The sequence below is a fragment of the Primulina eburnea genome, unplaced genomic scaffold, assembly GCF_022965805.1.
Source record: "Primulina eburnea isolate SZY01 unplaced genomic scaffold, ASM2296580v1 ctg3_ERROPOS3189059+, whole genome shotgun sequence".
In the NCBI taxonomy this organism is placed as follows: domain Eukaryota; kingdom Viridiplantae; phylum Streptophyta; class Magnoliopsida; order Lamiales; family Gesneriaceae; genus Primulina; species Primulina eburnea.
The window spans coordinates 45,712-69,699 of NW_027331216.1; the positions used below are offsets into that span (position 1 = coordinate 45,712).

At 32.8% G+C, this 23,988-nt stretch overlaps 3 protein-coding genes across 5 annotated transcripts; 2 read left to right on the forward strand and 1 right to left on the reverse strand.

Moving 5' to 3' along the window:
• Positions 1 to 965: 965 nt before the first annotated feature.
• Positions 966 to 4,216, reverse strand: LOC140821079 (uncharacterized). 2 transcript variants are annotated; one of them, XM_073181487.1, is made up of 6 exons: positions 3,648 to 3,796; positions 3,089 to 3,324; positions 2,744 to 3,002; positions 1,958 to 2,137; positions 1,548 to 1,703; positions 966 to 1,452 (listed from the first exon to the last, which is right to left on the reverse strand). In XM_073181487.1, the coding sequence occupies exons 1-6, from the start codon at positions 3,732 to 3,734 to the stop codon at positions 1,279 to 1,281; spliced, it is 1,092 nt and encodes a 363-aa protein (XP_073037588.1). In that variant the 5' UTR covers positions 3,735 to 3,796; the 3' UTR covers positions 966 to 1,278. The 2 variants fall into 2 exon arrangements, with proteins under 2 accessions (XP_073037588.1, XP_073037589.1); XM_073181488.1 differs by lacking the exon at positions 3,648 to 3,796 and adding an exon at positions 3,822 to 4,216 and having other exon boundaries at positions 969 to 1,452.
• Positions 4,217 to 7,852: 3,636 nt separating this feature from the next.
• Positions 7,853 to 9,242, forward strand: LOC140821080 (2-hydroxyisoflavanone dehydratase-like). Of its 2 annotated transcripts, none has more exons than XM_073181490.1 (2): positions 7,853 to 8,866; positions 9,062 to 9,242. In XM_073181490.1, exon 1 carries the CDS (start codon positions 7,940 to 7,942, stop codon positions 8,846 to 8,848), a length of 909 nt encoding a protein of 302 aa, XP_073037591.1. In that variant the 5' UTR covers positions 7,853 to 7,939; the 3' UTR covers positions 8,849 to 8,866; positions 9,062 to 9,242. The 2 variants fall into 2 exon arrangements, with proteins under 2 accessions (XP_073037591.1, XP_073037590.1); XM_073181489.1 differs by having other exon boundaries at positions 7,855 to 8,866; positions 9,057 to 9,242.
• A 6,631-nt stretch (positions 9,243 to 15,873) lies between these two features.
• LOC140821081 (cyclin-dependent kinase inhibitor 6-like) lies at positions 15,874 to 17,449 on the forward strand. Its single transcript, XM_073181491.1, has 4 exons — positions 15,874 to 16,144; positions 16,217 to 16,287; positions 16,512 to 16,724; positions 17,243 to 17,449. The coding sequence occupies exons 1-4, from the start codon at positions 15,950 to 15,952 to the stop codon at positions 17,310 to 17,312; spliced, it is 549 nt and encodes a 182-aa protein (XP_073037592.1). The 5' UTR covers positions 15,874 to 15,949; the 3' UTR covers positions 17,313 to 17,449.
• The last annotated feature ends 6,539 nt before the right edge of the window (positions 17,450 to 23,988 follow it).

A 23,988-nucleotide genomic window follows, 5' to 3' on the forward strand; every position in this document is an offset into this window, starting at 1 on the left:
AATAAGATATCTGTCTCACAAAATACGACCCATGAAACCGTCTCATACAAGTTTTTGACTAATTTTAATCTCTTGCATTTGCATGTATTTAATAATTATATTATAATTTTTTCGATGGTTCAAAGTTCATGTGACACGAAAGTTTCAACTTTTGGACGAAAACTACTATCCCTAGTTCAAAAATATTTATTTTAAATAACGTATATTCTAATGATAAACTTTATGAATTTATTTATTATTTTTGGTTTATTTAATTTTCAGTTAAATATAGATTGTACCAAATGAGACTTGGACTCGGTCTTAGTCAAAATTATGGGATTTCATTTTTGGAATCATGGTGGCCACCATGTCTCAAGTTAGGCTACTTGATGGGTGTTGGTTTCAAAGAATGAGAGAAAAGTCAGCACAATTTTGGTCAAAAAACATATTAATTACGTGTATCAAACGACTAAAATATACCCCCTTTCTTGATTTAAACTAGTAGTCAACGTCATATGTTTTCCATCACATATGTTGCAGTATATATTCCAAGATTTTTGAGATACTTGACCAATTTACTCGAGTCCTTACTTGTCGAGTCATGTCAATTACCTAAATTCACATGTTTTATCGGGAGATTCTACGTTATAGCGTGTGTGAGTCTCACCTCAAATTAATGGTGAAAATGTTTATCCTTTTTTTAGGTATTTTTCAATACCACCCTTACCTTTTCAAGGTGAAGATCTCGATGGTAAATATAAAGTTAGAAATTTTCTAATGTTCCAAAACAACAATCTTTCCTAATGGTAAATCTCACAAAAATTGAGTGGAGAGATCGATTTCTTGACCCCCTTGGATCAATCTTTACCCGGTTGACACTTGTGGATGGTTGTCGAGTCATAACTAAAAACCACTTCAAACCGTCGTATATGCGAACATACTATGCCGTAGAACCAAATACTGAAACAAAAAATAGAGAGACACACCACTTGCAGCAGTTCCAAACCAAGCTACAGATATACATATCGCAACCGAAAGCATCGGTAGGTTCCTTGAAGCAAGTCATCCAGTTAGGAAGTAGACAAGATTTGCCATGTTCAAGCTGTTAATTCCATTATCGTCAGCCTAAACGTATCAAATGATCTAGTCTACAAGATGGCCTCAGCTAGTAAAATGAGGAATATTCGAATGCCAGCATACCCAGGCAACCAAAATTTCAATTTGCTATCGCGGGGGAAAAAGAATCAATGAATAAATAACCTATACTAAATGAGCTATACAAACAAAAACCGGACTAATTTACAACTTGTAATCTTGATCTAAAAACTTCTCATAAGATGTTCCTTGGAGAGTCTTCTTTACATCCTCCCAGTTTTCGACTTGTGAAGATAAAGACCCTTTGTGAATCTTCACTTGTCGACTAGTCAACTCCATTCGTGGGACCCTCAAAAAATCTTGAACGTCTGCCAATTTCTGGGGGGAAAAGAGACAAACCAGAAGGTTAAGAGCTCGAGTGGCAAAGAAAAAAGAATGCAAGCTTCTCAGATGTCGAGTGTTGACTATCTTACTTTTCGGTTTTTTATAATATCCTCATAGTAGAGGATGATATGCCGAGTGTTCTTGAAATATTCCAAGGATTTGGTAACCAAATCTTCAAGTTGATTCAGGTTTGGTAAGAGTGTAGTTGTGTCGACTGTTGGTTTGTATTTAGCAAGTATTTTGGCCTGCACAGTTAACAAATAACTTCAGAGCCTGCATAAGATCTTCATTCCTTTTTCATAACCACCTAGGAAGACCCAGCAACGGCGACGAGGACAACTGTGCCACTCAGTCAATTTTTCCTCCAAACTTTGTGTACTTTTTCTAAAAAACTAATTTTAGCACCTGTGGGAAATTCTGGGTTTGTCCATGCTAACAACTCTTTCTTTGATAATTACACGAACGGTAAAACAAGAAAAAGAGGAGGAAGCGAGAGGACCTCCTCGTGTGAATGCACATGAGATTTGTGAGTCCCATTCAGTAATTTGGCATTTTGATCATAAGAATTTGCGAGAACTGATATCATTCTGCGCAATAGGTTCCTTCTGAAAAGAAAAATTGCCGAAACTCCTTTAGCATTGAAGTAATTCACTATTTCTTCATGATGCTGCATTAAGCCCTGGAGAGAGAGAAAATGCAAGAAACGAGTCACAAGAGCTTAAGAATGAGGTATTTGACTTCGAATCAACTACCTTGCAGACAAATCACGGGATGAATTATCATAGAACCTATACATATTATCATCATCTCAACATAAGCCATGCTCACAAGCTTGACATGCAAATGAAACTTGAACACGTGTAGCCGACCAAACATAAAATAAATAGTATTGCACCCAAACATAAATTAAATATCCAACCATAGTTTGCTCCAAGTTTCTTGAGATAATGCATCAACAATAAACTACCTAAATGGATTATCTTTCTTGGACAGCACAAACAATTATGTTGTTAACAATGCCACTAAGGTGAATGCTCATCAAGACACGGTTTTTATCCTTCTGATCAGCAAGTTGTGGTCAATTTTTTGTTGGATTAGAGCAGTTACGAAAACACAGCCTGATGAACATAACATATTGTTACCAAGGATTATTCCTTCATAAGCTGCTAAAGATCTTGAATCTTGATTATGTGAAGGTGGCATGCCAATTAGGTCAACATAAGATGCAATGGTATAATCATTTCAAAGCCAGTGCAATGCATATAGGATACAAGATCATGTTTACCTGATTAAGCATCCATTTCAATCCAACAGCAGCTGTGCACTCATTCTTAGAGGCACTTGTGAACCAGTCTAAATTATAGATTTTGTCCAAAGTATCCACAATAGTTGTTATGTTACTTCTCCGGACCTTAACCGAGAATATTTCTCCATTAGAGCTTATGTTAATGTGACTGTTCAATAATGTTTCGAACCATCCGCTCCCAGACCTCTGTGTGGACAAAATTGCAAAATATCGTACCGGATTGCATGCACATTCTCCCCTAACAATCAGCACACACATTTCAGCTTATTCAAATCAAACTTCAAGCACGTTATTTAAGAAACAAAGTTCAGAACAAGATCTTACCGGCTAAAAGACTTTGGTTTGGGAAAATGCAGAAAAGGTTTTTCCAAGGGTTTGACATTGTTCAATTCACATGGTCTCTCTACCACTTCGACCCTCGATAAACGTTCGAGCGGCCATCCCCCAATTTGCCTGAGACAGACCGAACATATATATACACTACATACCATCACGAAAATCAATACCGACATCCTCCATATTAGTGGATTTTTCTTTGGAGCTTTTATGATTAAGCTATCCTGAAACTCAAATAGATATCAGAAATGTAAGGAAAAGAAGAATCAAATACCAGCTGAATCGAGCTTCAAGAGTAATCAGGGAGCAACAAGCAATTTCAGGCAAAAAGGATAGGGAACGCTTACCTTCGAAAAATCAAATGAGCTATCGAATTGCAATTGAACAACTATATATAAATACAAGAACTATGCAGACTGGAAAAGATTCAACCTTTTAATCGAAAAGAAATTCGATTAAATTTCTGCAAGCCAATCGACCATCAAAGTCTAGAATGTATCTCAAAAAACATAAAAAGAAAAAAAAAAACCTTTAATTTTCCACATACCCGGATCAAGAAAAGAAAACACCCATCCTTAAAAACACAAAGCAATTCAAAAAGAAACATTATGTATATTCCATTGGGGCATTCCATATATCACCTCTCAACAACAAATTAACCATAAAACAGCTAATTTACAAGAAACACAAATAGTAGAGAGAAAGAAAAAAAAGGGTATACCTTGGCGACGAAACAGAGATCGTCCGCCATAATTTCTTTCGTATTTTCTCAGCCAAGAAAAAGCGAGCGTAGATTCAAGAATCCTTCACCCTTTCTTTTCTTAGCATAATCACAATTCATTATACTCCGTAATTTTTCCCCCTTTTTTGGTGTATAATTTACATGCAACAACACGTGTATCTTGGAAAAAATGATAGGGAGACAAATCTCGTGAAGAATAATACTACGGAGGTGCTTCAAAAGACCGTTGCCACGCTCCTTTTCCCTTGTTCATATCTAGATCTTCATTAGAATTTTACGCCCCTTTCTTTAGTGATGATGCCGGCTTTCTCTCTCTCACTCGACTCCTTTTCTGGGGAGAATATGATGTGGAAATTTGAAACTTCATCCCCGACAAAGAAATTTGATCGGGTCAAAGCATATTCGTTAAAGCGGCGGCCCATTTGTAAGGCCCATTAGAATCTATTTAGGTCTCATTTCTATATTATTTTTTCCAATTATATTATTTATATCTGGTAGTTCTGGAAAAACAGTCTCTCTTTGGAATTGGCTTATTTCGAATTTTGATGAGTTCAGTTATTAAATTTTGGGTCATCATCCTAAGTTGGATTTTTTATGTTCGTCATTGCTTACGTGAAATCATACATAACTTATATTAAAAATAATAAATATTTATATATCATGTAGCTAAAATTAATGAGTCGTGTAAACTGCGAATGCAATATCCGATTGATTAGTAAAAAATGGTCCCCTTGGCCGATAAATGAGCTTACCTGGCCGATAAACGGATCAACGTAGGCAATACACAATTGATTTGCGGTGCGTCACCTGTGTCACGAGCACTCGTTAAGTGGGCGTCACAAGGATCCCGACGTAAACACTCTGACGCTCAAGTCACTAAGTAATTCAAAAAAAAAAAAACTCAGAGAACTAGAGAACTTTTATAAAAATGAGAGCATAACTTGAATTGTTTGGAACTCTATTTATAGATTTTTAAGAACGTCTAATGAGTTTGAGCTTCTGTAAGCATAATCAATTTTTTGGACCTCAATAATGCTAAACCCAATAGATTTTATTAACCCAACAAATAATTGGTCTTATACCCATCAATATATATGTACGGATGGGATCTAACTAAACTTGGTATTCGTCCAGACAGGCTTGGAACTCCTTTGGACGAGTGTGAACATGCCCCGTCGAGATGGATTTAATATGAGATTCAAGTCGATCTGATCCATTACCATTCTCAACAGAGAACGATCCATTTGCTCCAACAGCTGGCGAATGGAGCTCCAGAGAGGGAAAGCTCCCTTCGTTGCCAGCTCCTCCCATTGGGATGCTCTTGTCCGGTCCATTCGGCATAGGGTGTACGTGTTCTTATTATCAAATGCCATCTATTTTGGTCCAATTTATCGTAATATTTTTGAAAAAATCTCGAGGATTTTATTATCACGTGTTATAATAGTTACACGTATTATATTCATATAAAAGGCAAAGTACATTTCTTGAAACTTGTAGTGATATTAAATTGTGAAAAAGTAAATGAAAGAAAAAGAATATTCATGTTATGGAATTATATAAATAAAATTAACAAAATCTCAAGTGTAAAATATCATTTCTTATCGATTATATACAATTCTTTATTAACAAAAATTTATGTGAGTTATCTTACGATTTAATTTTGTGAGACAAATATTCAACAATACTCAATTCATTAACAAATATTGTATTTCTTTTAAGCATGAATCGAATTGACTGCTCTCGGAGAAATAAAACCGTAAAATCATCTCACAAAAAATGTTATTTTTAATTTATTAATTTATTATTTCATCACAATGCTTATTTTGTTATGGTGTTGTTTTATTTTATTATTATTTTGACGACGTGTTGTTTTTAAATTTTAAAGTACACAATAAGATCACTACAAAATTTAACATAAAAAATAGACATATTGATTATTTTATCATAGAAATTTTGCTAGTGATCACTAAGAGTTTCGGTCTAGACAATTTGATAAGTCCTAACTGAAACAAATCATTACAAGACGTTGTAAAACTAAACTCTTTTAATAAAAAACTTCTTAATTGGAAGAAAATGTGACCTAAAATTTGTATCTTCAATCATCTATAAAAAAATTTGTCCTTTACATAACCACTTGATATTTCTACACAATCAAGTTTCTCGACCGTTTTTTGGTAAACTTCCAATCGTTTAATTATCACTAGTTAAACCGGATATTTTCTCGTTAAACTACCAACGATTTATTTATCACTAGATAAACCACATCTTTTACACTTGCTCAATTTTAAAATGGTCAAGTAAAGCTACGCGTTCAATAATAGACACATTATATGTGAAATTCATACATACATACATACATACATACATACATATATATATATATATATAATGTGTCTAGTACATGTATACGAATTTGTTACCCTGTACACCAGGTGTGCAGGGTATCATGAGCACCATCTACGTGGCGGTGTATGATTGGTCAGCTTTTTAAAAACAAAAAACAAATCAAAAAATTTTGTGTGGTTGTGGGCGTGCCACGTAGACAGACGCTCACAGGTGTGCATAAAAAGAGTGTGCAGGGTATCATTGCTCTCCATATATATATAAATAATAGATACATTATATGTGAAATTCATACATATATATATATATATATATATATATATATATATATATTGTGGGTATATATATAAATATTAGACACATTATATGTGAAATTCATACATACATACATACATATACATATATATATATATATATATATATATATATATATATATATATATATATATATATATATATATTGTGGGTACCCACAAACACACACACATAATTTCAAACTAATTTGATTCACCAAATGAATTTTAAATATTGAAATTAAAATTATATTGTAACAATCAGTTTCAAGATAAGTCATTCTATAATAAAGTATACATTATAATTAATATGGCAGATGGACTAAAGACGAATCTATAGTCTATAGTTTATACGACTTCTCGTTGGACACAATAATGCATTTCCCACCACACACAAAAAAAATACATTTCCCCAAAGAAAAAACGAGAACAATACCACAAAGCTATTTAGCGTAAATGAATCGTGTTTTTTCCGGGTTGACCCGTCCCTTTCCATCAAATAAATAAGTTGGGTTAGTAATTTTGTGATCCGTCCGAATGACCGTTCGACCCGTCCCGTCAAATAACGAGTTCCAAACCAATCTATGCATCGTCTCATAAAAAATATTAAAAATTATTATGTTGACCGATCTCATCAAATAAATATGTTGAGTTACACTATAGAATACGTCTCTTGTGATACAATCTTACGAATCTTTATCTATGAGACAGATCAATCATACCGATATTCACAATAAAAATTAATATTCTTAGCATAAAAAGTAATATTTTTTCATGGTTGACTCAAATAAGATATTCGTCTCACAAAATACGATCCGTGAAACCATCGCACACAAATTTTTGCCTGTAATATATCAACCTATTTCACTAACCCGTGTTTACAACTTTGTTCACCTCCCTCCTCTTCACAGTTAGTTATGCGTGTGTTCATAAAAATAATTTCATTTTATAGTTTAAATTTAAATTAAAATGAAGAATAACATCAAGATTATTATTTGTTAATTTTACAAGAATATACTATACATATTTTATCAATCCCATTATATATATTATGTTAATTCCAACTTGAGCAAAAAACATTAGTCGATAACTTCGGCAAATTAATTTGCTTGTTTTTTCAAAAAAAATATTCACATTTGATTTTTGTATTGTATCTCGAATTTTCTGATTTGACTTCTCAAGTTATAATAATAACTAATAGCGAAAAAATTTGAAAGAATATTATCATTATAATGGAAACGTGTATATATAATATATATACATTTGAATGCATTGTTTTATATTTTACATATTTTATTACTAAAATAGTTAAATATCTATTTTTTTAATATGATTAATTAATGAACATTATTTCAATTTAAGTTCCCAGTCGATGCATATGAATTGTTAGTTGCGAGCCAACCAAAGAACCGACAAAACTACAAGAACTCTCCTCTTCTCCGCCACATACTCTTGCCCTCGATGGCCTCCGATTCCAAGGAAATCGCCGTAGACATGCAGGTTTTCCACATATACAACGACGGAAGCATCCAAAGATTCCTCCCTATTCAGTTTATCCCCGCTTCCGACGACCCGAACGCCGCCGTCCGATCCAAAGACGTGGTGATCGACTCCGAAACCGGCGTTTCCGTCCGTATTTTCATGCCGAGCCGCTGCGATACAAATCAGAAACTCCCCCTCGTGGTATACATTCACGGCGGGGCGTTTTGTATTGGGTCGGTCACCGGCGCTACGTATCACAATTACCTCACTGAGTTAGTCGAAAAGGCAAACATCATTGCGGTTTCGGTTCAGTACAGGTTAGCTCCCGAGCACCCTCTGCCGATTGCGTTCGACGACTCTTGGGCTGCTTTCCAGTGGGTCGCGAGGCACGCCAACTCCAACGGCCCGGATCCATGGCTGAACGAGCACGCCGATTTTCGGCGCGTCTTTCTCGGGGGAGACAGCGCGGGAGGCAACATAGCGAACGACGTCGCGGTCAGAGCCGGCGACAGAAAACTCCACGGCGTGGAAGTCGAGGGGATATTTCTGATGCATCCGTGGTTCGGAGGGAAAGAGGTGGACAAACTGTACCAGATATTATGCCCCACGAGCAGCGCCAGGGACGATGATCCACGGTTGAACCCGGCGGTGGACCCACGGATAGGCACGATGGCGGGGCGGCGCGTGATGTTCTTCTTGGCGGAGAATGATCCGTTGCGGAACAGGGCAAAGGCTTATTACGAAGCGCTGAAGAAGAGCGACTGGAGCGGAGAGGTGGAGATAATGGAGAGTGAAGGAGACGGCCACTGCTTCCATTTGTTCCATCCCAAAACCGACAAGGCTGTGGCTGTCATGGATCGACTGGTTGCATTCTTGAATGCTCCTTAGATTCTGCGATTTATTTAGGTAATATAATCTGCTTTTTTTAGAAACATACATCTCAATTTCAAATGAAACATCTCGACGTCAAATATTTATTATAAAAAATAATATTTTTTTACGAATAAAATAATTTTATGTGACAGAAGACTTTAATGATGTAATTTGTTGTGAGCATCCATTATAGGTTAATCTTCTTCTTTTCTTTTTTCAACAGGGCAGATTGGGGATCATCTCATATCTCTCTGTATCCTAGCTTGATTCATTCAAGATCTTTTTTCTTTCTATCTTTTTCATAATAATGGACAATTGCTCGAATATACTATTCAGCTTTTGAAGACTATCAAATTGTTGTTTATGTCTGAAAATTTTATTTCAAATATATTATGGAGATCGTATATGATATATTAGTATTTCGACGCTCGCGTTGCTACTTTGGCTCTCTATGCAATAAAAATAAATGGCATAGGAAATAATTATTATTGACATTTTGTGCACAAAATAATAAAGAGTAGGTCTCTTGTGAAACAGATCAACTCTACTGATATTTACAATAAAAATTAATACTCTTAGTATAAAAAGTAATATATTTTCGTGAATGACCTAAATTAGATATCCATCTCACAAAATACGATCCGTGAGACCGTCTCACACAATTTTTTGCCAATAATAAATTAGATAGTTATCTGATATTCGTCTCAAATTCTAAACATGATTTGATTATTGCATCATTATGTTATGAGTGGGTCTCATGTCAGACCGTCTCACGGATCTTAATCTGTGAGACGAGTCAACCCTACTCATATTCATAATAAAAAAATAATACTCTTAACATAAAAAATAATAATTTTTCATGGATAAAACAAATCGGAGATATGTCTTACAAATACGACCCGTGAGATCGTTTCACACCAGTTTTTGCCATATGTTATTTATACATTAATAATTTGTATGGACCCTAATTATTGATCTATCATAATTGTGAGCCTTTATGAACTTTTTTGTGTTGGATTGAAGTTATTTTAGAAGCCCAATAACACATAAGAGGCTTGAAAACGGATGTCATATATTGAGAAAGGCCACAAAAGATGGCCCAAAAATATAACTCAACATTTAGTTTTAGGACCAAAGTTTAATAATCTCAATTCTCAGCCATAAAATGAAGACTTCAGTAGACAATTTTCTTTATGCAAGAAAAATAATTAAAACTTTGTATTTTACACCAAATTTAGTCGTGTTCGACTTTACCCCTTGTCTTGCCCCTCTTCTTGAAATTTCTAACAAAAAAATTTATTTTAACATTTTAAGTTGACTATTTTGACCGCAATCGAACTTTATTTATCTATTTATTTATTTTCACAAGAAGATAAAAGGTATGGGATCTTTATATATATATATATATATATATATATATATATATATATATATATATATATATATATATATGCCCACACACATGTACACCCATCTCAAATTTAAATATGTATCATTGTTTTTATACTTTATCCATAAATTTAAATTTGTGTAATATTTTAAGTTTAATCGGGTGGGGTGTGGGTGTATTTATTTCTAGATATTCTATAAACTCAACCTCTTGTTAAATTTAATGACAAACATCCTTTTTGTCGTTTATTTGGAAGTGAGAAAAATAAAATCCAAATAAAGTTAAATTAAGTAAAACATAATTCCTCGTCATAAAATTGCTCCAATTAATTTTTGTTATATCGTGCATGTCCACAACTGTAGACTCCACCATTATGTCTATAAATATTTAGTAGAGTGGAAAAAATAATATGGCCTTAATAAAAATTCAAAAAAAATCTTTTATGATGTGGAATATCAGTATAGAAAGCAAACATATGGTATATTCAGAATTTTTAAAAAAAAATTAAATTAAGGTTATGATATCACTTGTTAGTCCCTGCGACATGTTAAGATAATTATATGTAAATAAAGTATAAAATTGAACATCGAGATTTGCCTAGAAAATCACTAAAAATTATTAGGTAAAAACAACTGACAAGACGAAATGAATTTCACTATAATATTTTATGTTGTAAAACCACTCGACTGTTTCCAAAGAAAACACACACACTCTTAATACAAAAAGAACAAACACCTCACAAATATTTTATAAATAAGTACTCAAATGCTATGAAATGAGGAAAAAAAACTCGAATAGATGCTTTGAAATGACTTTATAGATGCATCATTCCAATGTGAACCCTTCATCCGAAACCCAATTTCAAAGTTTCAATTATTTCCACCGCTCACCTTTGTCGACATGTTTCTCATATACGCCACCACTTGTTGTACAATAGAAGCCATACATCTCCACAGTAGTATGTTATTGTCCACTTTTGGAATAAAACTTTCATGATTGTTTTTTAAGTTTATCAAAAAGACGGTTTATTTCACCCTACCTTGTGAGGCACTGTCCCCATGAGGTGATCAAAGGCCCAGATTTAAACACACATACACCCCATGAAGTGATCAAAGACCCAGATTTAATCACCATGTAAAATCAATGGCTGAGATTCTGTGAGGGCACTGTCTCCACAGGTAGCATCTACTCTACCCAAAAAGACCTCGTATCAATTCAGATATATTTCCATCTTATTAACTCGTTCCATTTCCAATTATAAATATTATATTTATATGTCGTTGGTGTGATTATTATTTGGACACGAGCAGACGGTACGTAATATGGCAAAAAGCATTGAAGTTTTCTGCGTGCAGCCCAAAATTTTGCCTGCCAAATGACAGAGATACAGCCCCTGTTCTTAGGGAGTTACCACACACAGCCAAAATATTGTGTGGACTTTTAGTGGGCCAGCCCATTTTCGTTACGCATAACCAATCGAATCCAATGCTTGTACCTTTGCTACTTGTACCACTCTAATCCCTCGGTCTGAAATAGGCGGTACAAACATTGGATTCGATTTCACGGCCGGTCCTAGGTTCTCTAGAGTCTGGTGTGGAAAAATATTGGGTCTTATATTTATTATGTAAAATTAATAATAAAATCAATGTCTTAAAAATAATCAGGTAAAGCAAAAATGCCCATAACCAAACTTAAATTGGCGTTCAGAAAAAATTTATTTGTTTGTACTGTTTGCTCAATAAAAATGTGTTTACACTCACTGAACACACAAGTTTTTACGGATAAAATATAAAAAATAAAAAATATGATACTAATATATGATACTTGAGTACTATCTTTTCATATTTGATATTAAGCAAAAATTTGTGTGAGACGGTCTCACGGGTCGTATTTGTGAGACAGATCTCTTAGTTGGGTCATCCACGAAAAAATATTACTTTTTATGCTAATAGTATTATTTTTTTGTGAATATGGGTAGGGTTGACCCGTCTCACAGATTAAGATCCGTGAGACGGTCTGACGTGAGACACACTCTTGATATTAATATATGGTTTTTAAATATTCAAACATGTATAAAAAAACTTGATTCGAGTAGCTCGAATCTTCACTCGAGTCAAGTTCGAGTTTTAGTTGTTTCTACTAAAGTAGCTCTCAGAGTAACTTCATAGTTTTTTTATTTATTGAATATAAATTTGATTTTTTTTATCGATATGCCAGGAAAACTTTCCATCGCGAACTCGAGTACCTCGACTTATACATGAACAAATCTCGAGCTGGAAACTGATTAATCGAACGAGTTTGAGATCGATCAGACATAATTTAAATAACGTCATTGTTTTGTATAAACATGTAATTTATATTTTTCGTATCAATGATAATTAAATATTATTTGTCAGAAGAACGATGGTTCATTTGAACTTGTAAATAATACACATACAAAGTTTATTAAATGAGGACCAAACTTAGAAAATAAGTGATCATAAAATTATTGGAGGACAATTTCATTAACCACATACATAAATTTAAATGATATTCCTAACCATCATTTACAATATACCTGTGAAAATGGAAATAAGTGTCACCCATAAATTTGCATTCGCACCATTAAATTTGGCAACGCTTAATAAAAGCAAACATTTCACCAAGATTTTATTGTGGGTGGTGGTCCTCAAACATTTATATTCATTTAACACGCCTTAAAATTCCATACCAAAACGTATTCCTTTTCTTTATTACTCTATGTACCATATTTTTTAGGACATTACATTTTTTTAAAAATAAAATTATACTGCATGTTTTTCTCCCTTACAAACATGCATCAATTTCCGATACCATGGCGGCACTGGATACATCAACAATTTTGTTTTGATATTATTAATTTATGGATATTTTTTGTCTTATCGTTGACGTGAGATTAGACACATCAGCAATTTTCGATATCACATCGACAGTTTTCTGATGTCATGTCAACATTATGACTAATTATGACTAAAAGGAAAAAAAATCAACTTCACTACATTATATCAAAATCTTACCCAAACCCAAAAGTAGACAAGTTAAATATTCAAATTTTGTTTTTTGGTAGTTTTATTTATGAATATATTTTGTTTAATTGTTGAGATGGCGTTGGACACGCCAGAAATTTCGATATCACGTCGACAATTTTTAGTACCACATCAGCATTGTTTGTGTCATGTCAACATTATGACGAATTTTTACTAAAAAAAGAAAAGAAAAAAAGTTACTACACTACAAACAAAATTTGAATACTTACCAAAACTCAAAACGATACAAGTTAAATATTCAAATTTTGTTTTTTAGTAGTTTTAATTTATGAATATATTTTGTTTAATTGTTGAGATGGCACTGGACACGTTAAGAATTTCAATATCACGTCGAAAATTTTCAATATTACATCAGCATTGTTTTGTAACGTCAACGTTCTGACGAATTTTTACTAAAAGAAAAAAAAATAAAAGTTACTACACTACAAACGAAATTTGAATACTTACCAAAACCGAAACGAGATAAGTTAAATATTCAAAATTTTGGTTTATTTACTTTTAATTTATGAATATTTTTTGTTTTATCATTGACGTGACACTGTACACGTCAACAATATACGATATCACTTCAACATTTTTAAATACTACATCAATATTTTTTTGTGTCACGTCAACCTTCTGACGAAATATGATTTAAAAAATCAAAATTATTATACTAAAATAGCAAAGTATGAAAACTTACACAAACCTTAAACGATACAAGTTATTAGATAAAAATATTATTTTCCAAAACTAATTCGAAGACACGACATTAGAAATATTCAAATTTGCTAAACTATATGCTAAAAATTTGAATCATAATTTTCAGAAAATTGTATCCAACAAGTTCCATAACTTTTTTACTCTCCCCGTTAATTAAATAGGAGAGAATATGAAATTCATCTACCTGACCCCATTTTAATAATACTGCGATTACTACCTGCACCGCCGCATCCCTTTCAGAGCTGACGCAACGGCGTCGTGCATCAACCTATTTATTTTTCTCTAATTAATGAGTTTATTCCCTTCCATTAAATTCCCACTCACCAAATATTAATACAAATATTTATATTAATAAATTGATAATTTGTCTATCTTATCTCAAATTTATTTTGTTATATTATTTATCTTACATTAATCAAATAACTAAATTTAAATTATAATATTATCCTTAATAAATAGTATTATTAAAAAGACAAAATCATAATCTATCATATTATCTCATATTCAATCAATCAAATCAAACAAACTATTATTTATCCATCAATCAAATACTATATCAACTTGTCAATTTTTTAATTATATTAAATAATAGATCCCAATATTATTATCTAATCTTTAACTTCTAACAATGCCTTAGAAATAGGAGTGAGTCTCATGTATCATAATCTGTGAGACGGGTCAACTCTACTCATATTCATAATAAAAATTAATACTCTTAGCATAAAAAGTAATATTTTTTAATGGGTGGCCCAAATAAAAGACATGTCTCACAAATACGATCCGTGAGACCGTCTCACACAAGTTTTTGCCTAGAAATAGAATCATAAACCAATCGAATTACCACCTTATAAGCTTAATATATATATATATATATATATATATATATATATATATATATATATATATATATATATATATATATATATATGCTCCAACCAAAAATAAATAAAAATCATCAAGATCGCTCAACGGCCCTTCCACTCGGCACTGTCGGATCACTAAGGCCGACTTTCGTCTATGGTCGACGAGTGGTCTTGCAGTCAAACTCCCTTGTGCCTTTGCACTCGAGTGCCAATCTCCGTCCGGCCTGAGGAAACCTTTGCACGCCTCCGTTACTTTTTGACAGGCCTACGCCTCATAGAAACTGTCTACCGGAGACTGTCTCTTGGCCCGTAGGTCCTGACACAATATTAGAATTCTAGCTCTTCCAGAGTGGTATCTCACTGATGTCTCGGGCACCTCCCGGAAGGAGGCCTTCTTCGCCTTCCACCTAAGCTGCGCAGGAAATACCTAAACCCAATCCCCGAATCAAAATTAAATATATCGAATAAGATTCGAAATTCATTATAAATCTCAAAACTTAAAACTCAGATCTCCAAATTAATGGCTTATTTCGATCATCTAAAAAATTGATAACAAGATTAATTGACAAGAGTAATTTTATTATAATTTTATTGATTGGTTAAATTGGAACTCCTATGGTCTATTTTTTTTAAAATAACTTTAATTATTATTATTGAACCATGTCCATAGCCTGAAGTTTTTCCCTCTCACTAATTTTCTGTTCTACTGTAACAAATCACAAGATTCCCGGTCTCCTAACCGGATACTGCCGGTGTCCCGTCTCTCCACGTGTCTGCTACTTATTGGGCGCGGCCGCCATAATTATTCTCCTCATAGGGTCCAGATTTCTTGTAACGGCACTCCCATGTGCCCGGTCACCGTTAACGGAGTCAGGACCACATGCTACGTTAACCGCTCATTTGATCTCCACCGTTGGATCAAAGCACCATCTCTCCCCTTCAAATTTTTGTGTGAAGTCTGGTAGTGAAAGCTACACATCTATATAGACAAAAGAAATTGAGCTTTCAGCTTCTAAAGTCCAATTCCTTCTCTCTCTCTCTCTCTATCGCTCGCGAATGTGTGTATATATTCTATGTATGTATAGGTAGAGAAAAGATGGCGGAATACCTGAAGATAAGCGAGAGGAGAAAAGCTATGGCGGAGGAGGATGTGCAGCTGATTTTCTGTAAGAAAAGGAAGCTGTGTTCTGAGAATTCAGTTTCGTCTGCGGTGTCGGTAGGGTATGGAGGCTTCGAGGATGATGAGTCGAGCGATGATGTACAAAAAGGATCGGGATCACCAGATCTGGAGGTGAGAGTTTGAAATTCGAACTCGATTTCTAATGAGAATTGTACTCGTGAAACAGTTCCTATTTCCTTTCAGAACGTTGATTCGGAGAACGAGCCGAAGAGTTTCGAAACGGAAATCTCTACGCCCATCAATGGCGGCGTCAGGTTGTAAATAATAAATTTATCGATCATTTTGCATATATCAATTAATTACGTTTCTTTAATTCCACCGTTTAAGCTTCTGAATTTCGATATATCCATTCCTAAATAGAAAAGCCGTTTCTACTCAATTTTTTTCAGGCGAATCATTCATTTAGTTTAGCATTAATTTTTCATCGCTCCATCTGCGGTTTTATATTTAAATTTGTCGTTGCTATGGTTTTTCACAGTAGCCTTTCTACTCCAACAAGCGAGCTTTGTCGAGACTCAGAGGAAGTGTCAATGGGATCATCAACGACGTCAAAGAAGAAACAATCTTCACAGGCGGTGAAATCTCTCCGGGATCTTGCATCTCCGGCAGCGGAGAAGATTCCGTCGGCTGATGAGATAGAAGAATTCTTCGCGGCGGCAGAAAAGTGCGACCAGAAGCGATTCGCAGAAAAGTGAGTGTTACCTTTTAAAACTTGCGTATATGCATGCAATCATTACACACACATCTGCGTTAGGAAACACTGCGGTGCGCGTTATAGTACTCACACCATTCATTCATTCATTCGTAGGGGATATTTGGAAAATCGGGTCAACCATTTTTTAAATAATCCTCTCACGCGTATTTGAAATATATAGTAGATGATTATTTTTTTAAATAATCATTATTGATTAAAATTAAACAACAAAATACCCCATTCATAACCCGATTATGTATAACTAATCAACATATTATGTAATATTTCTTCCAGCTGTTTATATATTCCTGAAAAAATTCCATATGTAATTTTTATTATTGTGTTGCCTAAATTGTAAAATCTATTTCCATTACTATTTTTAATAAATAGATGTACGTGCTACCATTATTAATTTCAGTTGAATAAAGTTTTTGAGTTTTTAGTATAATCTATTATTTATGCAACTCAAAGAAGCAAATAATGATTTGATTGAGTGGCTTTCCTTCCGTTTTCAGGTATAACTATGATTTTTTGAAGGACGTTCCATTGGAGGGAAGATACCAGTGGGTTCGCTTACGGCCTTAAAATGAAAATCTTTTTTTTTTTATTTCCTTTTAGAGAGTTTCCATTGCCATTTTCTAATAAATTCGACCTATTTTGTGTACAGTGATTCCCGAAGAATGATAATTTTAGTTTAGTAAGTTGATTTGATTTGAATTTTATTCTTTTAACTCGATAATAGCATACAGTAACTTGCATTTTTTTTTTGTTTTGGTTCTTTTTTTCGTCATAAGCCAATAATCATCGAATATTACTTCTTTGATATTGATGATCACCGATGTATCGAAAATAAACATATATTATAAATATTGAAATTAATCTAAACAAAACCGAACAAAAAAAATTCAAAACAATACTCAATATTCAAAATGTGAGAAAAAAAGCTTGTCTTTTCATTTTATTTTTTCTTAAATTGATTTTAATATGTATAATTAATATATGATATATTATCGTTACATGAGCAATGTAAGAGACAATCAGTGGTAAATAATCAATATTTGATGGAAAAAGTCCAATTAGAAAAAACAAGTTATTGGATAAGAACCAATTAAACATTGACTAGTTACATGACTAAAACTCAAAAATACCAACTTCATGGCCTAAGATTACAATTTTTCCTTCCCATGATTATGTGCAAAAGCTAGAGTTCTTCACTTCTTTAATTTCTATCCATTTACTTCAGCAAAACTGGAATTTTGACAAAGTGGTTTGAGCTAAATTGGTGTCGGTTCTTTAGATGATATTATGGAGAACGTTTAAAATAAAAGGGGGGTAACGTTTATATTTTTAAACCAGGGTGATACCTATTTCAGGTCTGCACCCCATCCCCACATGTATTAAATGGTGGTGTTTAGTTACTTTTATTTTAAATATATATTTATTTCCTATAATAATTTTGAAAAGTCTTTCAATCGAATTTTGGGTAATGCAGTACTCTAAAATGTTAGTTCTTTTTGTAAATGGAAATGGATGGTAAGGGATTGTTGATCTCTTATGTGGTCTGTGGTCCTCATCAAAGTTTTTTGTGATTTTTTTTTATTACAATTGACAAAATTATTGAAAAGGGCATTTTTTTTGGTTTCAATGTAATCCATTTGGAATTTACGAGCGAGTTTATGCCAACTTTTGGAAGCGTTTGTTAAATCACTGGAATTGCATGTATGTCGTAGGGATGAAAATTAGACAAACTTCCACATGTGTGTGGGATGAAGGCAAGTAGTGCATGTGGGTACGAAAATTAAAAACACGTGGATTTGTGTTTTGTTGGTTGCAGTACAAATATATATATTGCAGTACACACACATATATGTATATATATAAATATTTATAAATGATATGCAAAACATCTATTGTGAACATTTATATGAGCATTGATTGATGTGATATCCGTCTATTGGATATACATAACGATGTTTTAGCTGCGCTCACATAGGTGCTTATATTACAAGTTTAACATATCATAACTATATATATATATATATTTATATATTGTTTGTTAATTAGTTTTTTTATAATATTTACAGACAACTACAAATTTATCACAGGCCTCGTGAATTAACTTTGAAATCTTGAATATATTTTGTATTTGGATATTTATGGCCATCAAACTGGCCAAAAATTTATTTACTTGGAGATGAATCGTTTAAACCAGCAGCAAAGCTAGTAAAATATTGACAATGTTAGGATATCGGTTTTCTCGTGTCCAAAACGCAGCAGAAGTTTAAATTTTTTATTTGACATTTAAAATAATTTTTGGACACTCGTATTGTTTAAATGATATAATCATTCATAGGTTGTTAGAAGTTGTACTTTTAGTGAATTAATTCACTCGACTCCAACTATTCCGGTATTGACGGATATATTTTTGTTGAATTTTCCTACGAACTTTCTTCGATTCGCCGAATCAGGTTCACGACCGGATTAATTGTTTCTCTTCTAAATCGTAGTAAAACATTTAGAAGAGATTTTAACGACGGAGAAAAACATTCAAGAGACGGCACAAATCCTTAATTTCTCAAGGGATGGCCGAAAATTTGGAAGAGAGTGGAGACGAGTTTTCAAAATTATGGTGTTGTGGAGGTTAGGGTTTCAAATCTTCTAAATAAATCATACCTCCATGACCTAATTATCATAATATAAGATTTGAGTTTCATAATTAACTTTAATGGGCTTGATTAATTAATTGAACTAGTTGGATGAATAATTAATTGGACTAGTCCAACCAGTTTAATTAATTAATTAATCAAAGTTCATTAAGAATGTTAATTAATCAGTATATTGGACTTGCACCCCTACAAGTCCATAAAACATACTTTCCACTATATTTAATTTAATATTTAATAAACCCAACTTTTGAATATAATAAATTAAATCATCAAATTTTATAAATTCAACTCATTGAATCGATTCTCTCCAAATTTTGAATATCATAAATTCAACATCTTGAATTTGCTATCTCATAAATTCAACTCTTTGAATTTATTCTCTCAATGGGAACAAATCATCCAATGCTTATGTGACTCTTAATGATTCAGGGATACAGCTAGCCATGAGTCCACAACTCTTTGTGATTCAAGACATTTTTTTTATTCGGGCGTACCCTAATTTTCCCCATTTAATGTACCAACGTTTGGTCATGAGAATGTCAAAAATTAATTTCTGATTAAATCCATAGAATCATGGTAATAGCGTATAGTAACATCGCCTCATGATTCCCTAGGTATCACTAATAGTGTCTGCAAGAATCAATCGGTTATGATTAACGTACAATACGGTATCTTCATCACATATATCCCGATCGAATCTGCAACCATTGGTTCATCGAGGGTTGCGTATTAATTCGATAACTATGTAATACAATCATGAAATATTCATATTGTCATTGCATGCACAACTAGAAAACTCTTCCCTAATGTACATCTCACACTCTGGCCAGAGATTTCATACACTATTATTTCATTAGATCACATGTGATATCCACACCTATAGGTGAGCAGATCCGGACCTTTTATGAGGCCAACCAAGCGGTTGTCTCAGGGCCCGGTCCAATAAATGGCCCAAATTTATATACATATATATAAATATGTATGTATGTATCAGTCCAAATCTCAACCCTAATTTTTTGTTCACATTCAGTAAATAAACTTTATGGTCCCCTACTTCTATTATGTCTGAAGGTAAGTAATTTTGTTCATGAATTATGTTTTATTTCTATTTCAAATCTTCTTTATAAATACACATTTATATTTATATTTGTAGATTAATCTATCTAAGGATACTCACTGAAAATCAAATTTACTTACGATATGGGTACTCTAATGTGCTTAGAGATCATATTAATTAAATATATAACTAAATCACACATCACATTATTTAAATTTTTTAATGAGTTATAATTGAATTATGAGTTTTATATAAATTTAATGTGCGACTTGCGTAATTAATAAGTGGATAGTCTAAGGAAATAAATAAATTGTGAATAGAGCTTGAATGTGTGGACCGTTGAAAGATGAAATTCATTATTTTTTGGAATTTCTTTGTCCTTTCATTTTGTGGTTTGTTATTTCGACTCAAAGAATGCTTTGATTTTGTAGTTTCTACAATAATAGAGACTAAAAGTGTAGTTTCTATAAGAATTATCTTCGATCAACAATGTCGCAAGATAGACTAAATATGCTAGCTATGTTGTCGATTGAGAAAGAAATAGTCTGACAATTAGATTACACAGATTTAATAAATATTTTCGCCTCTAAAAAACTAGACGAGTAGTAGTTATTTTAAATATTTATTGAGTTGTTATTGATGTAATATATTGGTTTTGATATATTTATGTATTTATTAGTATATTTGTTATTTACAAATTGAATTTTATATTTATTACTGCAACAAAAGAGCCCATTTTTCAATTTTCGTGTCAGACATCATTTAACACAGGTACAGCTCTGTAGGTAAGCGGTGTATTCTCGACTACAATGCACTAGCTCCTACACATTTCGCAATTGCACCCAACCTCGCCACTTTGTGACCCTTGCGGATTCGGTAAACGAGTCAAAGCACAACCTTAGTATGTAGAGCCTCGGTGTTGTCCCGGGCCATAAGGACTAATCATGTACAATCGCAACCACAGACTTTTCCTAATGATGAATGATAACCACTTAGAAAGTTTGAGGGAGGGTTGTTCGGTATAATCATCGTATGATTACACATCTGCATGATTGGACATCTCTATGCCCGTACTATCAAACACGGTACATAACATCACAGATGCTAGTCTCAAGTTCAAACGACCTTTATCTTTATTTTAAGCGGCTGAATCGACTAGGAACCAATTTAGAATATACAGTAATTACAAATGAGTTTCAAGATCGAATTACGATTTATTTGTATTAAAGTATAATCAAAGACTTTATCTATGCCGATTGAATGAGTATACAGATAAAGCAAGATAAAGCAAAATGAAACCATAAAAAGTTAAAATATATTAAATTAAATATTGTTTATTACACTTGAATCAGTAAATTATCTGACCAACCGTTGACTTGCATGACATCTACTCTAACAGACTGCTTATGTTTTCTAGTGAGTGGATAAATCTTTACACGTCTACGAAAAACTTACCATGATTGTTGCTTGCTGGCTATCGATATTTTGTTCCATGATTTTTGAGTTTTCTTAAAGAAAAGACTTCGAACAACCTGATTTACTTTCCAGGGTTTACTGCTGATCGATACACGTAACAAAGTATCTTAATTATTTATAACTGTACTTGATTAGAAGAGATAATGCAAGTGTTGGGTCCATTATCATGAGTCATGCATGTGGGTTGATGGGGTGTTTTTCAAATGGCTTCCATGTGCTTTGGATCTGGTGCCCATTATTCTATATATAAACACAAAATTTGTTGTAAGACGGTTTATCGAGTTAATTTTGTTAAATAGATATCATGTTTGAGTCATTCATGAAAAAAATTTATTTTTTATACCAAAAGTATTATTTATTATTGCAAATATGAATATAATTACTTGTTTTACAATAAAGATATGAGAGATCATATCAAAAGAGTGCTGCTATTTTTATAAAGAGTGAGTCTCATGTGAGACCGTCTTACGGATCATAATCTACGAGACGGGTCAACCCTACTCATATTCACAATAAAAAGTAATACACTTAGCATAAAAAGTAATAATTTTTCATGGGTGACCCAAATAAAAGATCTGTTTCATAAATACGACTCGTGAGAACGTCTCACATAAGTTTTTGCCATTTTTATAAAATAGTGGAATCCAAAGCATGAAAGAATGTTGCTAATTAATTGGTTGGTTAATTCAAGAAAGGATGCATGGCCTTGAATTCAACAATCTTTTCTTTTCTTAATTGCTTACTTGGTATCCATTGGACTGGATTTGGAAAATTCTGATTAAAGTAGCTGCTTTAAAATTATAGTAAAAAACTTCATTTTCCCCCTCTTTTGTGACATTTATTGTTTTTTAACTAGATTATATCGATAATTACTTGATAAATTTCTAATTTAATGAACGAATTATTACATTTTTTTATAAATATTTATTTGTACATATTATTGATATTTTTATTTTATCAAATATTTTTACATCTCTAACATAATATTTATTGATAGCATGGACTATTAAATATATCAATACATCATGGGTCTTTCATATCTAATACAAGAATACTTCATACAACATAAATTATTAAATTTACCGATCAATTATATATGGATCTTCGATGATCTATTCTTGTATTAAATAAGAAAAATCGATAACTCGTTTATTAATTTAATAACTTGTGTATATCTCACTCGATTTAGCACATGCTTTACCTTGATTATTGATTTAAACATGTTAATATTATCCTACTAAAAACCTCCTCAACCCACTCCATATTACATAGAAAAAAACAAAAAAAAAAAAATTTCCTTTTAAATTGAACATCTTTTTCTAAACTGAAAATAATTTCGTGTTAATTTTTTAGTATTATTAAAAATAATAATAACACATACAACGCTTATTTCTCTTTTACTAATGTTATTAAAGAATTTTATGACTTTGAGACCTTGTCCGAGCACTCTGGTGTAATTGGTTCACAAGAAATGGCCCAAAATTATGTTCAGAGGCATTGAATATTGGTAAAAACAGCCCAAGTGTATGGCCATGAAGTCCAGTTTAAGCCCAATAAGACACACAGCCCGAGACAATTTCGAGTCGCCGAGTTTTTACGAATTATTTATCACTAAAATGCGCAGTGGTGCGCATCGTCTGAGCTGGCAGACACGCCATCTTTCAAAATGTGTATTGTATGTTACTAAATGATAATCATGAGCTAATAATATAAGATGGCGAAATGAAATTGTGATAACTGTAATATTTTGAAGAAAAAAAATTGTGACCGGGCTTGTAGCCTAGTGATCTCACCCTGTCGGATTAGCTGGCTTCCCTCCCCGGGTTTGATCTTCCTTCCCATTGTGTTGTAATAAAAAAAAGGAAATGAATAAAATTAGAAAGAATTAATTACACTGGATTTTCTAGTTCTATGAGCCGGTAGATGAGATCTTACTTATGTGGGTACTACCCTCACTTCATTTCATTGAGTAAAATCTTGTCATGCATACAATTTCAAAAAAAAAAGTGGGTCCTATGTATACATGGACAAATCTTAGCCAGCCATCTTATCACGGGACAAT

What these genes read in the sequence shown, in the direction of transcription:
- LOC140821080 (XM_073181490.1), top strand. Translation starts at nt 7,940, where the DNA reads ATGGCCTCCGATTCCAAGGAAATCGCCGTAGACATGCAGGTTTTCCAC.
- LOC140821081 (XM_073181491.1), top strand. Translation starts at nt 15,950, where the DNA reads ATGGCGGAATACCTGAAGATAAGCGAGAGGAGAAAAGCTATGGCGGAG. An exon ending in CCCATCAATGGCGGCGTCAG is followed by an intron (nt 16,288 to 16,511) that starts GTTGTAAATAAT and finishes GGTTTTTCACAG; the next exon opens with TAGCCTTTCTACTCCAACAA. An exon ending in CAGAAGCGATTCGCAGAAAA is followed by an intron (nt 16,725 to 17,242) that starts GTGAGTGTTACC and finishes TTCCGTTTTCAG; the next exon opens with GTATAACTATGATTTTTTGA.
- LOC140821079 (XM_073181487.1), bottom strand. Translation starts at nt 3,734, where the DNA reads ATGGAATGCCCCAATGGAATATACATAATGTTTCTTTTTGAATTGCTT. An exon ending in GTTTTCTTTTCTTGATCCGG is followed by an intron (nt 3,325 to 3,647) that starts GTATGTGGAAAA and finishes TTTGAGTTTCAG; the next exon opens with GATAGCTTAATCATAAAAGC. An exon ending in AAACCAAAGTCTTTTAGCCG is followed by an intron (nt 3,003 to 3,088) that starts GTAAGATCTTGT and finishes GCTGATTGTTAG; the next exon opens with GGGAGAATGTGCATGCAATC.